The 16,875-nt window shown below is 41.8% G+C and overlaps 1 protein-coding gene and 1 pseudogene across 3 annotated transcripts in view; both read right to left on the reverse strand.

Moving 5' to 3' along the window:
- Nucleotides 1-16,875, reverse strand: part of MCUB (mitochondrial calcium uniporter dominant negative subunit beta) — an 85,674-nt gene that overhangs the window by 650 nt on the left and 68,149 nt on the right. For both annotated transcript variants that reach the window (XM_084872800.1, XM_084872799.1), the window contains exons 4-7: nt 16,589-16,693; nt 7,496-7,656; nt 2,422-2,625; nt 1,434-1,550 (exon numbers count right to left, since the gene is read on the reverse strand). In XM_084872800.1, coding sequence (XP_084728926.1) covers nt 1,434-1,550; nt 2,422-2,625; nt 7,496-7,656; nt 16,589-16,693 — 587 coding nt within the window. The remainder of the gene's footprint in view (nt 1-1,433; nt 1,551-2,421; nt 2,626-7,495; nt 7,657-16,588; nt 16,694-16,875) is intronic.
- LOC311616963 (nascent polypeptide-associated complex subunit alpha-like) lies at nt 7,665-12,568 on the reverse strand (annotated as a pseudogene). Its single transcript has one exon. The product of its transcript is annotated as a nascent polypeptide-associated complex subunit alpha-like (transcript).

Genomic DNA, 16,875 nt, shown 5'->3' on the forward strand with positions numbered 1-16,875 from the left:
TCTAAAAATTAATGGGAAAAAAAATATCCTCAGGTGAGGATTAACAAAAATTTTAAACAAAACAAAACCAAAACAGAATCCACGCCGAAACCTGTCAACTTTATTACCTTAAAAAATGAATACTTGCCCAAACCAGTTTTGCTCAGTGGATAGAGCATCGGCCTGCGGACTGAAAGATCCCAGGTTCGATTCGGGTCAAGGGCATGTACCTGGGTTGCGGGCACATCACCAGTTGGGGGTGTGCAGGAGGCAGCTGATCGATGTCTCTCTCTCATCGATGTTTCTAACTCTCTATCCCTCTCCCTTCCTCCCGGTAAAAGATCAATAATATATATATATATATATATATATATATATATATATATATATATATATATATATATATATTTTTTTTTTTTTTTTAACAATGAATACTTCACAGAGTGCTCCTTTAAGTTTTAAATTCCCAGTTCTAAAACTAGTTGGAAGAACTTCCCTTAGTCTTCTTGGATTGGACCATTCAAATGGAAGAGTAGCCACTAAATTTTTTTTAAAGCATCATTATATTTCTCCTAAGTACTAATTATATGAAATAAATTTTAAAAAATTAAGTCTCTTTAATTTTTGGATTACGAATTAAATTTTAGTATAATAATATCTTGGTGTGTTTTTTTCAATTGAGGAGTGGATAGTTGAGAAGGTACCATAACAAAAGATATGAAGCTTACTGGCTATTGAGCAATAGAAGGTATTTTTACCAGAACTTTTTTCTTATAAAATTACCAAGAGAAATTTAAGATTTATTTACATGTTGAGAAGCTGCCACCTGAACAAGCTAATGAGTCCATTGGGAGGCCTAAAAGCTGCCGAAGAAATAGGCTCCGAAGACAACCAGGATATTGTTTTCATACCCTGGTCCCCCAACTTTCTAACTGTGTATGCCTGGGCAAGTGACATTAAGCACCTCTACCTGCTCATCTGACAACTGAAAAACATGAAAGGAGGAATACCACACTGAGTCTCTTAGTTTTAGGCAGAACTTGCAAATGCCTTTTAAGAGCTTAAAATTCTTTATTAGTGTTCACCTTCCTAGAATTCTTTCTTTTATGTTCTTAAAAGGTGACAAATTGCAAATGAGCCTGATATTGGGTTGTTTTCTTTAAATATACGCACTCACCAAGAAAAAGATTTCTATTGAAAGCTATTATTTTACTACCTCAAAGTCATTTAAGACATTTTCACATACACATTAAAAGCTATCACCCTATCAAATACAGAAGACAATAAAATTGTAGGATATGGAGTAGTATCAGACAAGTCAATTATTTCACAGAACAAACCACAATGCATCAAAAATTTAACCAGTGACAGTAAGCCACCAGTTGTATTTCCTTGACACTAAAGTTCTGGCTCCCATACAAGGCCAACTATGTAAAATGCTTCCAGTAAAGTACCTTAGCAAGATCTTCTTTTAACTTGTTGTATTGCACCACATCAAAATGCTGTTGCTTTGATTTCTTATAAAAGAAGTGCAGAAAATGCCTCCTCTTAATAGCTGAGTAAGTATAATCCTAAAAAAAGAGAACATGTTTTAAATGAACATAATGCCTCTGCAAGCAACATACATGCCTTAGCAACACTAAATCAAAGGCAGGTGAGTAAAATATTTGCATAGTTTCCAGAGCAAGCATAAGGCAAACAAGGAAAAGATTTCGTTTCATTTGAGATCAGCTGCTACTTTCAAAACAAACCAGCCAGGAAGAGAAATCACACATACTGGGAGAAAAAGAGAAATGGAGATTTTTGGCAAAATAATCAAGATAAAGCTAAAGTTTCTGGGGGTAAGGCACATTCTTGTGCTCCATTATGCTGCCTAAACTTTTGCCCCTCCCGGCAATTTTCCCATTATTCTCATTATAGGTTTTATGATAAATGGATTTCAGTTTCCAGTAAACTATCTCACCCATTTTCCAGTTAACTGCCTACAACTGGCCCCCACCTGCACCTGTTCTGACCAGCTATTCTGGCTGACCTTTACAAGAGACATAAATATCCTGCTCCCCTGATGCCATTTGCAAATATAACAATAAATTTATAATTCTTTACCCATTTTTGGCCTCGTGCGCTCCTCCTTCAACGACCCCAACACTAGGTCAATTTTATTTGTAGATTAGGGAACAAAGAACATAAACTTAATGTGTCATCTCAATGGAGGAATCTCTGAGTTGTAATATTTGTTTTTCTACAGAAGTTACATATAGTTTCTCTGGAATGAATATAAATCTCTATTCTCATGAAAAAGAACAAGAAAATTTATCAGCTTATAACAACCCAGATAGCAATAATTCAGGAAATAAAAAGGCTTTATTGCTCATTACTTGAATTGGATAAGGAATTATTTGGAAATGTTCTAACTTACTATTTTCCTAACACACCACTCACCTGTCGAGTCACTAGAAAGTATGCAAAGAAGACCATGGAATTTCCAAATGTGATGAAGTATGTAACTGGTTCCATGATATCCCAGGAGTACACCCACCAAGTGAGCCAGGCCAAAGCCCCACCCTGAACGGACAGCAGCGCCAATCCAGCCCACAGGAGTCCACTGGTTTTAGCTGCTGAGCGAGCTTCAATTTTAGCTTTCATCTGAGAAAAATGAACAGAAGGTTAACTCAGTTTCAAAGAAAAGGAACAAAAATAATGCATATCTATCACTTTAAAGAGGCTTAATTTATGAAAACACAGAATTTATAAAACAAATACATTAATCAGTTCACTAATAAATTATTTTTAAATTATAAAAGTAATACCTGCTCATAAAAGTTTTTTAAATAGAAAAGATGAATATGCAATGAAAACTCAAAAGCCATCCTCTGAACCCTCCCTAAAATTACATCCTGATTTTCTTCAACCCAGTAATTTTTTTTTAATATATATATATTTTTTAATATATTTTATTGATTGTTTACAGAGAAGAAGGGAGAGGGATAGAGAGTTAGAAACATCAATTAGACAGAGACATCGACCAGCTACCTCCTGCACACCCCCTACAGTAAGGATGTGCCCGCAACCCAGGTACATGCCCTTGACCGGAATCGAACCTGGAACCCTTGAGTCCGCAGGCTGACGCTCTATTCACTGAGCCAAACCAGTTTCGGCCAACCCAGCAATTTCATTTCTGGAAATTCATCCAACAAGTGCTTCTGCACACATGTGATCATCACAGATTCATTTTTAATATTAAAAGACCTAGGAGAAACCAAGATGGCGGCATAGGTAAATGCCTAAACTTGCCACCTCGCACAACAACTTCAAAACTACAACTAAAAGGCAAAATGGACATCATCTAGAACCACAGGAAGGTTGGCTGAGTAGAAATTCTACAACTAGAAGGAAAGAGAAAAGCACACCGAGACTCAGAGGAGCTGAGGAAGGCAGAGGTATGGAGGTGGGCACATGGAGAGGACTGGCAACTGAGTACGTGGCTGGCTTTTTCAAGCCAGAGGGAGACACAAGCTCCTGATTGCTCTCAACTCCAGTTCTGGGCGGAAACTCTGGGAACCCAGACTCATACAGGGAGAAACTGGACTATCTGGAAGCGGGCAGAACTCAAGGGCGGCTTTCTCTCAGAGGTGCTTGCAGCAATTACTGCTGGACACTAAGACCCTGGGGCCTCTTAGGGCTGGGCTGACAGGAAGCCATTGATGTTTGCTCTGCCATGAGACTCCATCCCATCCAAGCTATGCACAGAGGCTTTTGCATATGAATGGCCTGGTCCTGTAAAATGTAAACTTACCTATCAAACTGCAGCTGAGTCAGAGAGACCCAAAACATCTAAAAGAAGGCCAAAGTCCCCACAGCAGCTTGCACTGTTTCACACCTGGGCCTCATCTGGGCACCTCCAAAACCCAAACAAAAAAAGAGGAACCTGCACATCTCTCTGTAGCTCCTGCTGGGTGGCCTCAGGCAGAGGCTAAATTAGCACCTCCTTGGAGATCCAACAGCCAGTGTACCCAGGGGTCAGAGTAGGACCAGATTACAGCTCCTCAGATTCTGGACACACCCAGGGGGCAGACTCAGTGAGCACCAAAGCCCTACTGAAGCAAGTCTTGCCTTATAAAGGTGACTCCAGCACAGAAGTTCTCCCATTATAGACATGGCTGATCTTCATAGGCAATTGGCCTGGAGGTAAATTCCTCCCAGTGGTACTAACAACAATCAAGGCTTAACTACAACAAGACTATGCACACAGCCCACAAAGGGGTGCACCAAGAGTGTCCACCTCAGGTAACTGGGGAGGCTGAGCCACTGGGCCATATAGGACACCTACCACACAAAGCCACTCTATTAACACAGGGAAGCAGCCAAAATGTGGAGACAAAGAAACAGGTCACAAATGAAACAAGTGGAGGACAGCAAACTACTGGATATAGAGTTTAAAACCACAGTTATAAGATTTTTCAAGAATTTTCTAGAAAAGGCCAATAAATTTAATGAGACCTTTAAGGATATGAAAAAGGACCAACTAGAAATTAAACGTACAATGACTGAAATAAAAAATATTATATAGAGACCTAACAGTAGACTAGGGGAATGCAAGAATCAAGTCAAAGATTTGAAATACAAAAAAGCAAAAAACACTCAACCAGAAAAGAAAAAACAATCCAAAAATATGAAGATAGGATAAGGAGTCTCTGGGACAACCTTAAGCATACCAATATCCAAATTATGGGGGTTCCAGAAGAAGAGAGAGATCAAGTTAACAAAAACCTATTTGAAGAAATCATGACTGAAAATTTCCCCCACCTGGTGAAAGAAATAGACTTACAAGTCCTGGAAGCACACAGAACCCCAAACAAAAGGAATCCAAAGAGGACCACACCATGACACATCATAATTAAAATGTGAAGAGCAAAAGACAAAGAGAGAACCTTATAAGCAGCAAGAGAAAAACAGTTAGTTACCTATAAGGGAACACCATATGATTGCAAGTTCATTTCTCAACAGAAACTATGCAGGCCAGATGGGAGTGACAAGAAATATCCAAAGTGATAAATAGCATGAACCTACCACCAAGATTATTCTACCCAGCAAAGCTATCATTCAGAATTGAAGGTCAGATAAAGAGTTTCACAGATAAGAAAAAGCTAAAGGAGTTCATCACCAACAAACCAGTATTATATCAAATGCTGAAAAGTATTCTTTAATAAGAAGAGGAAGCCCTAGCTGGTTTGGCTCACTGGATAGAGCCTCAGCCTGTGGACTGAAGAGTCCCAAGTTGATTCCGGTCAGGGGCATGTACATTGGTTACGAGCACATCCCCAGTAGGGGATGTACAGGAGGCAGTTGATCAATGTTTCTCTCTCATCAATGTTTCTAGCTCTCTATCCTTCTCCCTTCCTCTCTGTAAAAAAATCAATAAAATATTTTTTTTAAAAAAAAGAAGAGGAAGAAGGTAAAGGTAAAAATTAGGAACAACAAATACACATTTATAAACAAGTGAATCTAAAAGTCAAGTGAATTAAAAATCTGATGAATAGAATAAACTGGTGAAAATAATAAAATCAGGGGCATAGCCAGGGAGTGGACTGACAATTCTCAGAGGGAAAAGGGTGTGGGGGGTGCGGGAAGAGACTGGACAAAAATCATACATCTATGGTTGAGGACAGTGGGGGTGGGGGGAGTAAGGGTATGGGGTGGGGTGGGGTGGGATGGGAACTGGGTGGAGGGGAGATATGGGGGCCGGGAGAGGAACAATTGTAATAATCTGAACCATAAAAATTTTTTTTAAAAAGATTGAAAGACCAAAAATTATCCATCCATCCACCAAGATACTATGCAGTTGTAATGAAGAAGCTCTCTATGCAGCCCTATGGAGCTCTCTCCAGGATGCAGGCACAGGCCCAGCATATTGCAGGCTCAGCTGCAGATCACCACAGTGAAGTGAACATTGCAATAAAGTGAGTCATGTGGATTTTTTGGTTTCCCAGCGTATATAAAAGTTATGTTTACACTGCAGTCTATTAAGTGTGCAACAGTATTGCATCTACAAAAGCAATATACATACCTTAATTTAAAAACAATTTATTTTCAAAATTATTAACCATCATCTGAGCCTTTAGCAAATTGTTATTGTTTTGTTGGTAGAAGGTCTTACCCTCAATTTGAGGGGGGAAAAAAAAAAAAAAAAAAAAAAAAAAAAGCAAGCAATACGTATGAAGCGCAATAAAACCAAGAGAAATAAAATGAGGTAGGCTTGGATACTGTTAGTTGAAAAAGAGTAAGAATAGTGTGTAACAGCCCATGTCCTTGTCTGGAAAAGGGAAAATGTAATATATTTGCACTTGCACATAAAATCTGAGATGGTTCGCAGGTGTGGGTATAAGGTACTGGGAGGACAGTGAAGAAAAACTTCCCATTGGCCAACTTTTTGTTCTTAATAATAAAGAAAAATTTTTTAAGAAAAATTAAAATGTAGGTATACAATCCAATAAATAATAGTAAAAAATCCTCTCTGCCATCCCTACATATCCTAAGAGTTAACCACTATTAAAAGCTTATTTTATTTCCAGAAATTTTCTATTCATATACAAAGTTACACCCTACCCTTTTTCAAAAATCACAAGGAGAATCACTGATTTAAGAAATGCAGTTTTTTGGGGTTTTTTGCCAAACCGGTTTGGCTCAGTGGATAGAGCCTCTGCCTGCGGACTGAAAGGTCCCAGGTTCAATTCCGGTCAAGGGCATGTACCTTGGTTGAGGGCACATCCCCAGTGGGGGATGTGCAAGAGGCAGCTAGTCGATGATTCTCTCTCATCGATGTTTCTAACTCTCTATCCCTCTTTCTTCCTCTCAATAAAAAATCAATAAAATATATATTTTTAAAATGCAGTTTTTTCCACTTAAATTAAAACAGATTCCACTACCTTCTCCCCCGAAAAGTTTTTTTCTGCGCCACTGATTCACCTCAGATGTTAGGAAGCCCTCACTGACTCTCCACTTGCAGTTCTGTTAAGCAGAGCTGGAGCTGTGGGCTAACTCTGATAGAGAAACTGGGGTAACTAGTGCAGCTAGTGCACCCCGGCTCATGTTATACTCATTTACAGAGACATACGGCCCTCCGTGGAGAGGAAGCAGAGCAGAGTCTGAGATGGCAGCCTTCGAGTCAGACCACCGGAGTTCGGGTCTGGCTCTCCAGACTAGCTGTGGGCCTTTGCTGTCTCCGTTTCCCCGGGTGAGGAATGAGAAAGACGGCAGTACTAAACTTGTAGCTCACTGTGAGGGTTAAAGGAGAACGTGAGTATATGTGAATCATTCAAACGAAGCGTTTTCTTTGTAATATGACTTGCTGTTTCTTTAAAAAAAAAAAAAATCTTCATACAGGAAGAGTGAGCGGAATGTCCATTACCAGAACCCTGGTGAGTACCTCACCTTAGTTTGTAGAAAAACGCTCCCGAGGTCAGCACTCAATAAAAACTGGGAATTGTTTTCAGACTCAACTGTGACGTTTCCTAACCTGTTCGAGGGGCTGCAGTTGTCCCTTCAGGTGGTCAATTTCCTCCAGTAAATGGTGCTCCCTCTTTTTCTGAAACTCTTCTAAGTGCAAGGCTGTGAACAGCCTGTGAACCAAGGATTTCATATCTTCCAAGTCGGTAGTGTGCTCACTGCTCAGTTTTTCTGAGAAAAGACACAAGGGAAACATAAGGCAGTCACCGCATTTTTCCTCCAGGGTCTGCAAGTCCGGGACTCACATCGGATTCCCCGCGCTGGCCCCCCGCACTGGCCCCTCAGCCCCGCTTCCTCCTGGGAAGCCTTTGGGATGGGCCTTTCTTCCCGCCTCAGGTGATTCTGTCAGCCCCTAATACAAAGACAATCTGGAATGGTAAGTTACCAGACAGCAGGCTTAAAATCATCATATTTTTGTTTGCCTTTTTTCTTTGTAATATGACTTGCTGTTTCTTTAAAAATCTTTGTACAGAAAGAGTGAGGGGGATATCCATTACCAGAACCCAGGTGCATACCTCACCTTAGTTTATAACACATTCGTTTATGGGCTCACTTTTATTGCCGAGTTCCACGAAAGATCCCTCCCCCTACCCTCCAACCACCTACCCAAAAATTATTTTAGGATCCACAGGGGAGGAAAGCCGGTGTACAAACATGTAAACCGAAGTATAATATGCATATGAAAAGCAATTCAAGTGTAAGTTCTTTATAGCAAGGTACAGATCTGAAAAGAGGCTCAGACTGACAAGGAAGGGCGTCGCCATGTCTTTAACACAGAGTTAATTCTTCTGATGGTGGATTTCTCTCATCCTTTCGCCTCTATGGATCTATGAATTCACACGAACTGGGCTGTCATACCTTTCCGAGAGTTATAACTGTCCCTCAGCCGTGGAAGAGAACCTGAGGGAGGGGACAAGGTGAGAGGAAGGACCTTCCCTCCAGGCAGCAGCGAACAACTGCAGAGGGACTTCGATCCTGGAGTCACTCTCAGCCCAGCGGTTTTTCAGGTTTTGCCAAGAGTCCTGCAGTTATTTCTCTTCTGTCTCCACCCACTTCTTCCAGACTTACCGTGGTCTTTTACTTTTATTTATTGTCTAAAGTTTTACATAGGTCTCCTTTCCCCCATATTGTGGTTTTTAATCCCTTCCACACTATAAATTAAAGCTGCCTCAAAGAGGTGAAAACCAGTAGTTCCATCCTAGGCTTTTGAGAGTTGCAGAACAGTCAGAGTCCTTTTGTTTTGATGAAATACACTCTAATATGTAAAAGGTCTCCATGCAGAAGAAAGGTACAGGTGGGCCACGACTTTGTCCAAAGCTGTGGCAGGTTTCAAAGACAAACAAAGCCAGACACCAATTTAAAATAGTAAAGACAGACTTTATTCAGTAACTATTGCACAAGGAAGGGAATCCAGCGTGTACTGAACTCAACTTCTTTTCTCTTTTTAATATATTTTATTGATATTTTACAGAGAGGAAGGGAGAGGGAGAGTTAGAAACATCGATGAGAGAGAAACATCAATCAGCTGCCTCCTGTACACCCCCCACCGGGGATGTGCACACAACCAAGGTACATGCCCTTGACAGGAATTGAACCCGGGACCCTTGAGTTTGCAGGCCAACGCTCTATCCACTGAGCCAAGCCGGTTAGGGCTGAACTCAACTTCTATTTGCCCAGAGGTGACTGAGCATTTTAAGGGAGAGAGGGGAGCATCAACGGCTTAAGCGGAGTTAGGGAAGTGGGAATTTACAAGAAGTGGGAATGGGAGGTGGTTAATGAGACTGGGCCATCTGGAATTGTTAACTGGCGCCTGCCAGATCAAGGGGTCCACCAGGCTGGGAGAGCAAGAGTTACCTCCTTGAATGCCTGCATTGCAAACAGCAGCCTCTGGGTTCCTAAGGAGACAGCTCTGGGTGGCAGAAGATTTACACTCCAGAGGAGTAGAGAAAAGGTGTGTAATTGCAAGCTTCTTACAGTTATTGCTCTGAGAGGCCTCAGACCCATCTGCCCATCACCAGGTTTTCACTGGAACAAACAGTAAATTCTCCTGAAAGTGTTGAGCTTTCTCAGGCAAACATTTCATCATCCCAGGAATATGGCCTTTGAACTGTTAGAAACCTTGTTGGTGTTTATTCAAGTCTTTTAGTGTGTGTGTGTCGGGGGCGGGGGGGTAGGGGAGAGAAAATATATTGTTCTGAGAGTGCCCAGTTTTTACAGGCCAAGGTGAGGCCTAGCTAAGGAGAGGGCGCTGACCAGCTGGACTGAAGTTTGGTCTATGTCACGTGACACAAAATGTCTATCTGAGTTCAATTGCAAACACTTTTGACTATACACTTTCAGAAGTGTGGGCATTGCAGAATTCATATGTTGTCTTATAAATTTCAATGTTTGTCTCTGGTATCTCCTAACCAAAGCCAAAAATGAGAGGGAATTGTTTTGTCTTCAGAAGGTGTTTATTCCTTTTCTATGTGCCTTCAATGTGGATTTCATTTTCACATTCTAAATTTTCAAATCCAAATTTAACAATGCTTTAGGAAAGAAATGGAGTGTAGCCCTAGCTGATTGGGCTCAGTGGATAGATAGTCGGCCTGCCGACTGAAGGGTCCCGGGTTTGATTCTGGTCAAGGACACATGCCTGGGTTGTGTTGCGGGCTCAATTCCCAGTGGGGAGGCAGGCAGGAGGCAGCCAATCAATGATTAGCTCTCATCATTGATGTTTCTATCTCTGTCTCCCTCTCTCTTCCTCTATGAAATCAATAAAAATATATATTTTAAAAGAAATGGAGTGTAGATGCATTTTTGTTTGTTTGTTTTGTTAATCCTCACCTGAGGATATTTTTCCACTGATTTTTTTTCATTCCACAAGAAGCCATAACCTTATTAATGATAGAGACATCAAACTAAGCTGCAATCACTCTTGAAACACACACAAAAAGCATCCTCCTCTTTAGATGGTTACATTGTTAATTCCATAATATACACTGTCATTACTGTTGTTCTTCAGGGCTCGGACTGCTTTTGCTCTTGACACATTTGCTGGTGACATGACCAATTCTATGTCCTTAACTTCCACACCTGTTTCATCAGCCTCTTCCTCTTCACCCTCCTCTTGTACAGTGTGTTTTCTTGAATGTTTGAGACAGCATCACCTTGAACTTTGAATTTCTCAGCAGCTGCTAGCTGTGCTTGCTGCGATAAATCCTCAATCTTGGCTTCCCCCAAAACTAGGTAGGTATCTGAAGCAGGGCTCTTACAGACATCTGGTTTTGTGATGAGAAAGAGGATATTCTAAGATACTCTAGTAACCCCTGTAACCTGCCGAAGACCCAGTTTGGACATAGCCTTTGTTCCTTCTTTTCACTCCGCCTCTGTTTTGCTTTACTGACTGGTTCTTCATCGATGTCAGCCGCCACAGCCAGCTGGGCTTGCTGTGTGGTTGCCTGTGTGGAATCTTGTTCTTCGAGCTCTGGTACTGATTCATCACTGTCAGCTTCTGTTCCAGACCCCGTCTCAGCCTGGGGCGGTGGCAGCTCATGCTTTGCAGCAGGGACGGTTTCTGTGGCCTCACCATGCACTTGGTGCGGGGAACGCGGAACCAAGATGGTGGCAGAAAGAGAGCGAGCGACAGTGTGACCTATTTTTCCATTGATTTTTAGAGAGAGTGAAAGGGATGGGAGAGATAAATGGAAAAACATGGATGTGAGAGAGACACATTGATTGGTTGCCTCTCACACATGCCCGGAGCAGGGCCAGGGATGGAGGCTGCAAGCAAGATACGTGCCCTTGGCCAGAATCCAACGCAGGATCCTGGAGGCACTGTCAGCCCAGGGCCCTTCAGTCTGTGGGCTGATGCTCTATCCACGGAGCCAAACCAGCTAGGGCTGTAGATGCATTTTTTTAAAAACTGCAAATTTGCCAAAACTGGTTTGGCTCCGTGGATAGAGTGTTGGCCTGCAGACTGAAAGGTCCCTGTTTCTATTCCGGTCAAGGCCATGTACCTTGGTTGCGGGCACATCCCCAGTAGGGGGTGTGCAGGAGGCAGCTGATGGATGTTTCTCTCTCATCGATGTTTCTAGCTCTCTGTCCCTCTCTCTTCCTCTCTGTAAAAAAATCAATTAAATATATTTAAAAAATAAAAATAAAAACTGCAAATTTACTATTTTATAAACATCATGTCCCATTAGCCTCATACAATTCCTCTGTCATTTTCCTTCCAACCATGCCTACTGCGCCCCTTCTAATTTAATTTACATTGTGAGGCTGGACAAGTCTGAGTCAGCGAAGCACCTCTTAACCCTGAGGACAAGTGAGACGTGGGCTCACTGGCCTCATATCTGCAGGGCAGGCCAAAGGCCTATCCAGATATACATAAAGCCTCACACCAAAGACTCCCCTGCTTCTTTTTCTATCACCCAATACATCACATCCAGCTTTCAACAAAAAATTACAAGCAAGGTAAAAGGAGAGGGGGGAAAAACTGAAGAAACAAAGCAAAATCTGATACAGCAGAGACTTTGGAAAGATCAGACCATGAAATTAAGACAAATGTGATTAAAATGATAAGGGCTATGATGAAAGAAGTGGACAACATGTAAGAAAAATGAGTAATGTAAACAGAAAAATGGGAATTATAATTAAAAACAAAACTATGGCCAGAAACCAAAATACCATAATAAAAGTGAAGAATGCCTTTAATGGGCTCAACAGTAAATTAGACAAAGGGGAGGAAAGAGTCAGTGAGCGTGAGGATATGTCTATTAAAACTTCCCAAACTGAAAGGGAAAAAAAGGGGGGGGGGGCGCGGTGAGAATGGGAGAAAGGGAACAGAATATCCAAGAAATGTGGTACAATTGCAAAAGATATTTATAGTATGCATAATGGGAATATCAGATGGAGAATAGAGAAAGGAACAGAAGATCAGAAATATGATATAACTATAACTAATATGATAAGGATTCTACTGAAATAAAGTAGGTAACATGCAAGAACAGATGAGAAATATAAGCTACACCAGAAATGAAAAATGCTCTTGATGGGCTCATTAGTAGATGGAACAGGTTAAGTAAACAATTCTAAGCATGAAGATGTCAATGGAAATTTCCCAAACTGAAAACCAGAGAGGGAGAGGGAGAGGGAGAGAGGGAGGGAGAGGGAAAGGGAGAGGGGGAGGGAGAGGGAGAGGGAGAGGAAGAGGGAGAGGGAGAGGGAAAGGGAGAGGGAGAGGGAGGGGGAGAGGGAGGGGGAGAGGGAGAGGGAGGGGGAGGGGAGAGGGAGGGGGAGAGGGAGAGGGAGAGGGGGAGGGAGAGAGCGAGCACTGAATAAAACAGGGCAGGATAGCAAAGAACTTCGGTACACTACAAAAGGTATAACATTCATGTAATGGGAAGAAAGGAGTCAGCTGGAAGAAAATATTTGAAGCAATAATGACTGAGAATTTCCCATATTAATGTCAGACACCAAACCATAAACAGATGCAGAAATTTCAGAGACTATCAAGAGGATAAATGCCTCCAGGCCCCATATACCTAGGCGTATCATATTCAAACTAAAGAAAATCAATAAGAGAAAGAAAACATCTTGAAAAAAGGCAGAGAAAAAGAACTCCTTACCTATAGAAGAGCAAAGATAAAGTTATGTCTGCAAAGGGAAAGGGGGTGGGGGCAGTAGAAGAGTGTAAGGAGAAATAAACAATGAACAAAAATATTTAATAAAAGTGAAAGAAGTTATGGTACATCTGACTTCTATGAAACTCTAGAAGAAGGGAGTAGAGTGAAATATTCAAAGTGTTTACAGAAAATCACCACTAACCTAGAATTCTATATCCTTCAAAAGTGAAGGAGACATGAAGACTCTCCAACAAAAATAGAGGGAATTTGTTGCTAGTACATCTGTCCCAAACAAACGTACAAACCAATTCTTTGAATGTCTGGCAGAAATTTAAAAACGACATGAAGCCGAAACCGGTTTGGCTCAGTAGATAGAGCATCGATCTGCGGACTAAAGGGTCCCAGGTTCGATTCCGGTCGAGGGCACGTACTTTGGTTGCGGGCACATCCCTGGTGGGGGTTGTGCAGGAGGCAGCTGGTCGATATTTCTCTCTCATTGATATTTCTAGCTCTCTACCCCTCTCCCTTCCTCTCTGTAAGAAACCAGTAAAATGTTTTTTAAAATAAATAAATAAATACGACATGAAAGGATTTAAACAAACTTACAAACCAATCCTTTGAATGTCTGGCAGCAATTTAAAAACGACATCCCTTTATTAACTTTTGGTCGAGAATATGTTTGTATATTTTCAGAAAACAACTCTGAGACCATCTGGAATTCTGTAACAGAGAGCAATAGACAGAAGCACTCCAGCCATGAAGACAGAAGAGACACAATTCAGAGATGGAAGATGCTGACGACGCCTCAGCATACCAGCAGACAGCAGCTGCGTGTTGCTGAAGGATGCCCAGGACCAAACCAGAGACGGGCGGACCTGCATCACCACCATTTGTCCACCAACCAGATCTGAACTATCATGGCTGGCATGTACACATAAGGAACTATCTGGCATTGAAATTGGGACGCAAAAGAACTGTTGGCCCAGAAAGGAACTCACTACAGACTGATTCATTTGCCTCTCAGCATAACCATTGTGGCTTGTTGCAGTTTAGGTTCTTACAAGGGTATTTCTTGGATCACATGATCTCACACATCTAGAGGAAATAATGAATAACACAAACAGACCCAGAGAAAGAGAACCAGCGATCAGACTCTCAAACCTCAGAGGGAAAGTAAGGGAGGATGGGGATAAGGGGAAGAGATCAACCAAAGGACTTGTGTGCATGCATATGGGCCTAGCCAGTGGCCATGGACAACGGGGGGTAGGGGGGAGGGCATATCTAGGGAGGGGTTTGGGATGGGAATGGGGGAATAAGGACAATTATGTGAGACCATAATCAATAAAAAAAATAATAATAATAAAAAAAATGATAAAAAAAAAAACGACATGAAAAGACTTAATCCTTTCCACTATGTAGATGGCCCCCTTGGAAGGCACCTGAGCATTCTATTTTGGCCCCTCTTGCCCTTTTGGACAAGAGTGACCCTCTCCTCGTGGTCCAGTTGCCCACAGCTGTTGCCTGAGCTTTCAGTTCATGCCAAGGTTGAAGCATCATGGTGGCTGGTACCATGGATCTCTCTCCCACCCAAGGGGTGAGCTGGGCCCTCTCTGGAGAAGAAATATGGGTTCCCCAAAATATGAGATCAGTGCCAGGGCCTTGCCAGCAGGCAAGGGGATTCCAATGCAGGCACTGGGGGTGGAGGCCACAGGGCATAGGATACCAAGGAGACAGAACTGAAGCTCACATCACCCTGCTTGGCCCCGGAGGATGGCTCGTTAGCCAGAAATGGGTAAGATTCCTCAGGGAAGGAACAACCTAAGACAGGCGCAGTCGTAGAGGGGCCATCAGGAGAGAACTTGGGGGTCAAAAGAGGTGGGGCACAGACCCTTACCAACGCCCCCTGCAACGTGGCAGGCGCCTGAACCTTCTCCCATTCTGAGGGAGGTCTCCTGCCCCCATGGCTGATTCGCTTCCCAGGCACAGCTCAAATCAGGACCCAGGTAACAGACAGAGACTTGGCTGACAGCAGGTGCCCTCTCACTGCAACAAGACTTGTTTGAGATGTCTTGTACCCAAGATGAGGGAAAGTGGGGTTTTTTGGTTTATTTTTGGGAAGTGGGTTTTTGATGTCCAAATTCAGCCTAGTACCAGGAATGCTCAGGGCCTACTCAAGAAGGCAAATAATCCCTTCCACTAATACTCACAGGGTAAAATAAGATTGTTGATAGAGTGTTGAGTTTGACAGGTGAATAGTAGTCAATTTCTCAGGAAATTAAATTGGCTAATTGAAATAAGCTAACATTCTAGAAAAATTGATTGTACTGTACAAAAAGCTGTTCCTAAAGTGTTAACAAAAATTCTTATTGACAGTTCATCTCATGGTAAAATTACATAACATGTAATTTTTAGAGCAAATAATTAAAATGTAAAAGCTATCAAGACTATATTATAAAATTTCCAAAAGCTTCCTAATATTTAAATTAAAAAAGGGACTGATAGTAGAAAAATACTATGTAAGGAAAAATATCCTGCGAGTAAATTACATCTAGAAAATTTGTACTTTAGAAAATTAACTTTCATTTTAAATGCTAACAGCAAGACACCCATGAAAAACATACATGGTGTCAAAACAAGCCAAAGGAAAATCATTGGGGGGGGGGGGGGAATAAAAAGGGATCCCAAGTCAAATTTATAGAAAATATCCCTTTATTAACTTTTGGTCAAGAATATGTTTGTATATTTTCAGAAAACAACTCCGAGACCATGTGGATTTCTGCAACAAAGAGGAATTGACAGGATTTTCCCAGCCATGAAGACAGAAGAGAATCAGTCCAGAGATGGAAGATGCTGACAACGCCTTGCCATACTAGCAGACAGAAGCTGTGCGTCACTGAAGGATGCCCAGGACCAAACCAGAGATGGTTGGACCTGCATCACCACCTTTGTCCACCAACCAGATCCGAAATACCATGGCTGACATGTACACACAAGGAACTGTTTGACATTGAAATGGGGACTCAAAAGAACTGTTGGCCCAGAAGGAACTCACTACAGACCGATTCATTTGTCTCTCAGCATAACCATTGTGGCTTGTCTCAGTTTCAGTCCTTATAAGGGAATTTCTTATATCACATGATCTAACACATCTAGGGGAATAATGAACAACATAAATTGATGAACAGAAACAGACCTGGAGACAGAGAAGCAACGATCAGACTGTCAAACCTCAGAGAGAAGGTAGGGGAAGGTGGGGGCAAAGGGGACAGATCAACCAAAGGACTTGTGTGCATGCATATAAGCCTAACCAGTGGCCATGGACAATGTGGGGGGAGGCAATACCTGGGGAGGGGTTTGGGATGGGAATGGGGGAAGAGGACAATTATGTGATACCATAATCAATAAAGAAATTAAAAAAAAAAAAATAAGCTACCTCCCTATAAAAGTCCCATGGCTACAGGGAAATGTTAAGATGGTCACACAGCTGTGTTTCTTACCTTTCTTGGGGCATTGTACATCGTATGTTATTTTATTAATGACAAGTTTAAAATCATTCATTAGCAAAAATCCCATCAAGGTTGAAGTTGCAATCTCAGTGCCATCTGAAAGAGAAAACAATGCAAAAACATATTTTTAGAGCAGTAAGAACATTTTCCCAATCTACAGAGAAATACTTGCTAACCCAGGTCTTTATAGGACAGTAGTGGACCTCTGCCTTTTGGGAGCTCCCTAGACCCAACACTGTTCCCACTGAGAGGAACCTTCCCTTCTGCTCTACCGTCCA

Source organism: Pipistrellus hanaki (genome assembly GCF_964339955.1).
Source record: "Pipistrellus hanaki genome assembly, chromosome: 1".
Classification (NCBI taxonomy): Eukaryota; Metazoa; Chordata; class Mammalia; order Chiroptera; family Vespertilionidae; genus Pipistrellus; species Pipistrellus hanaki.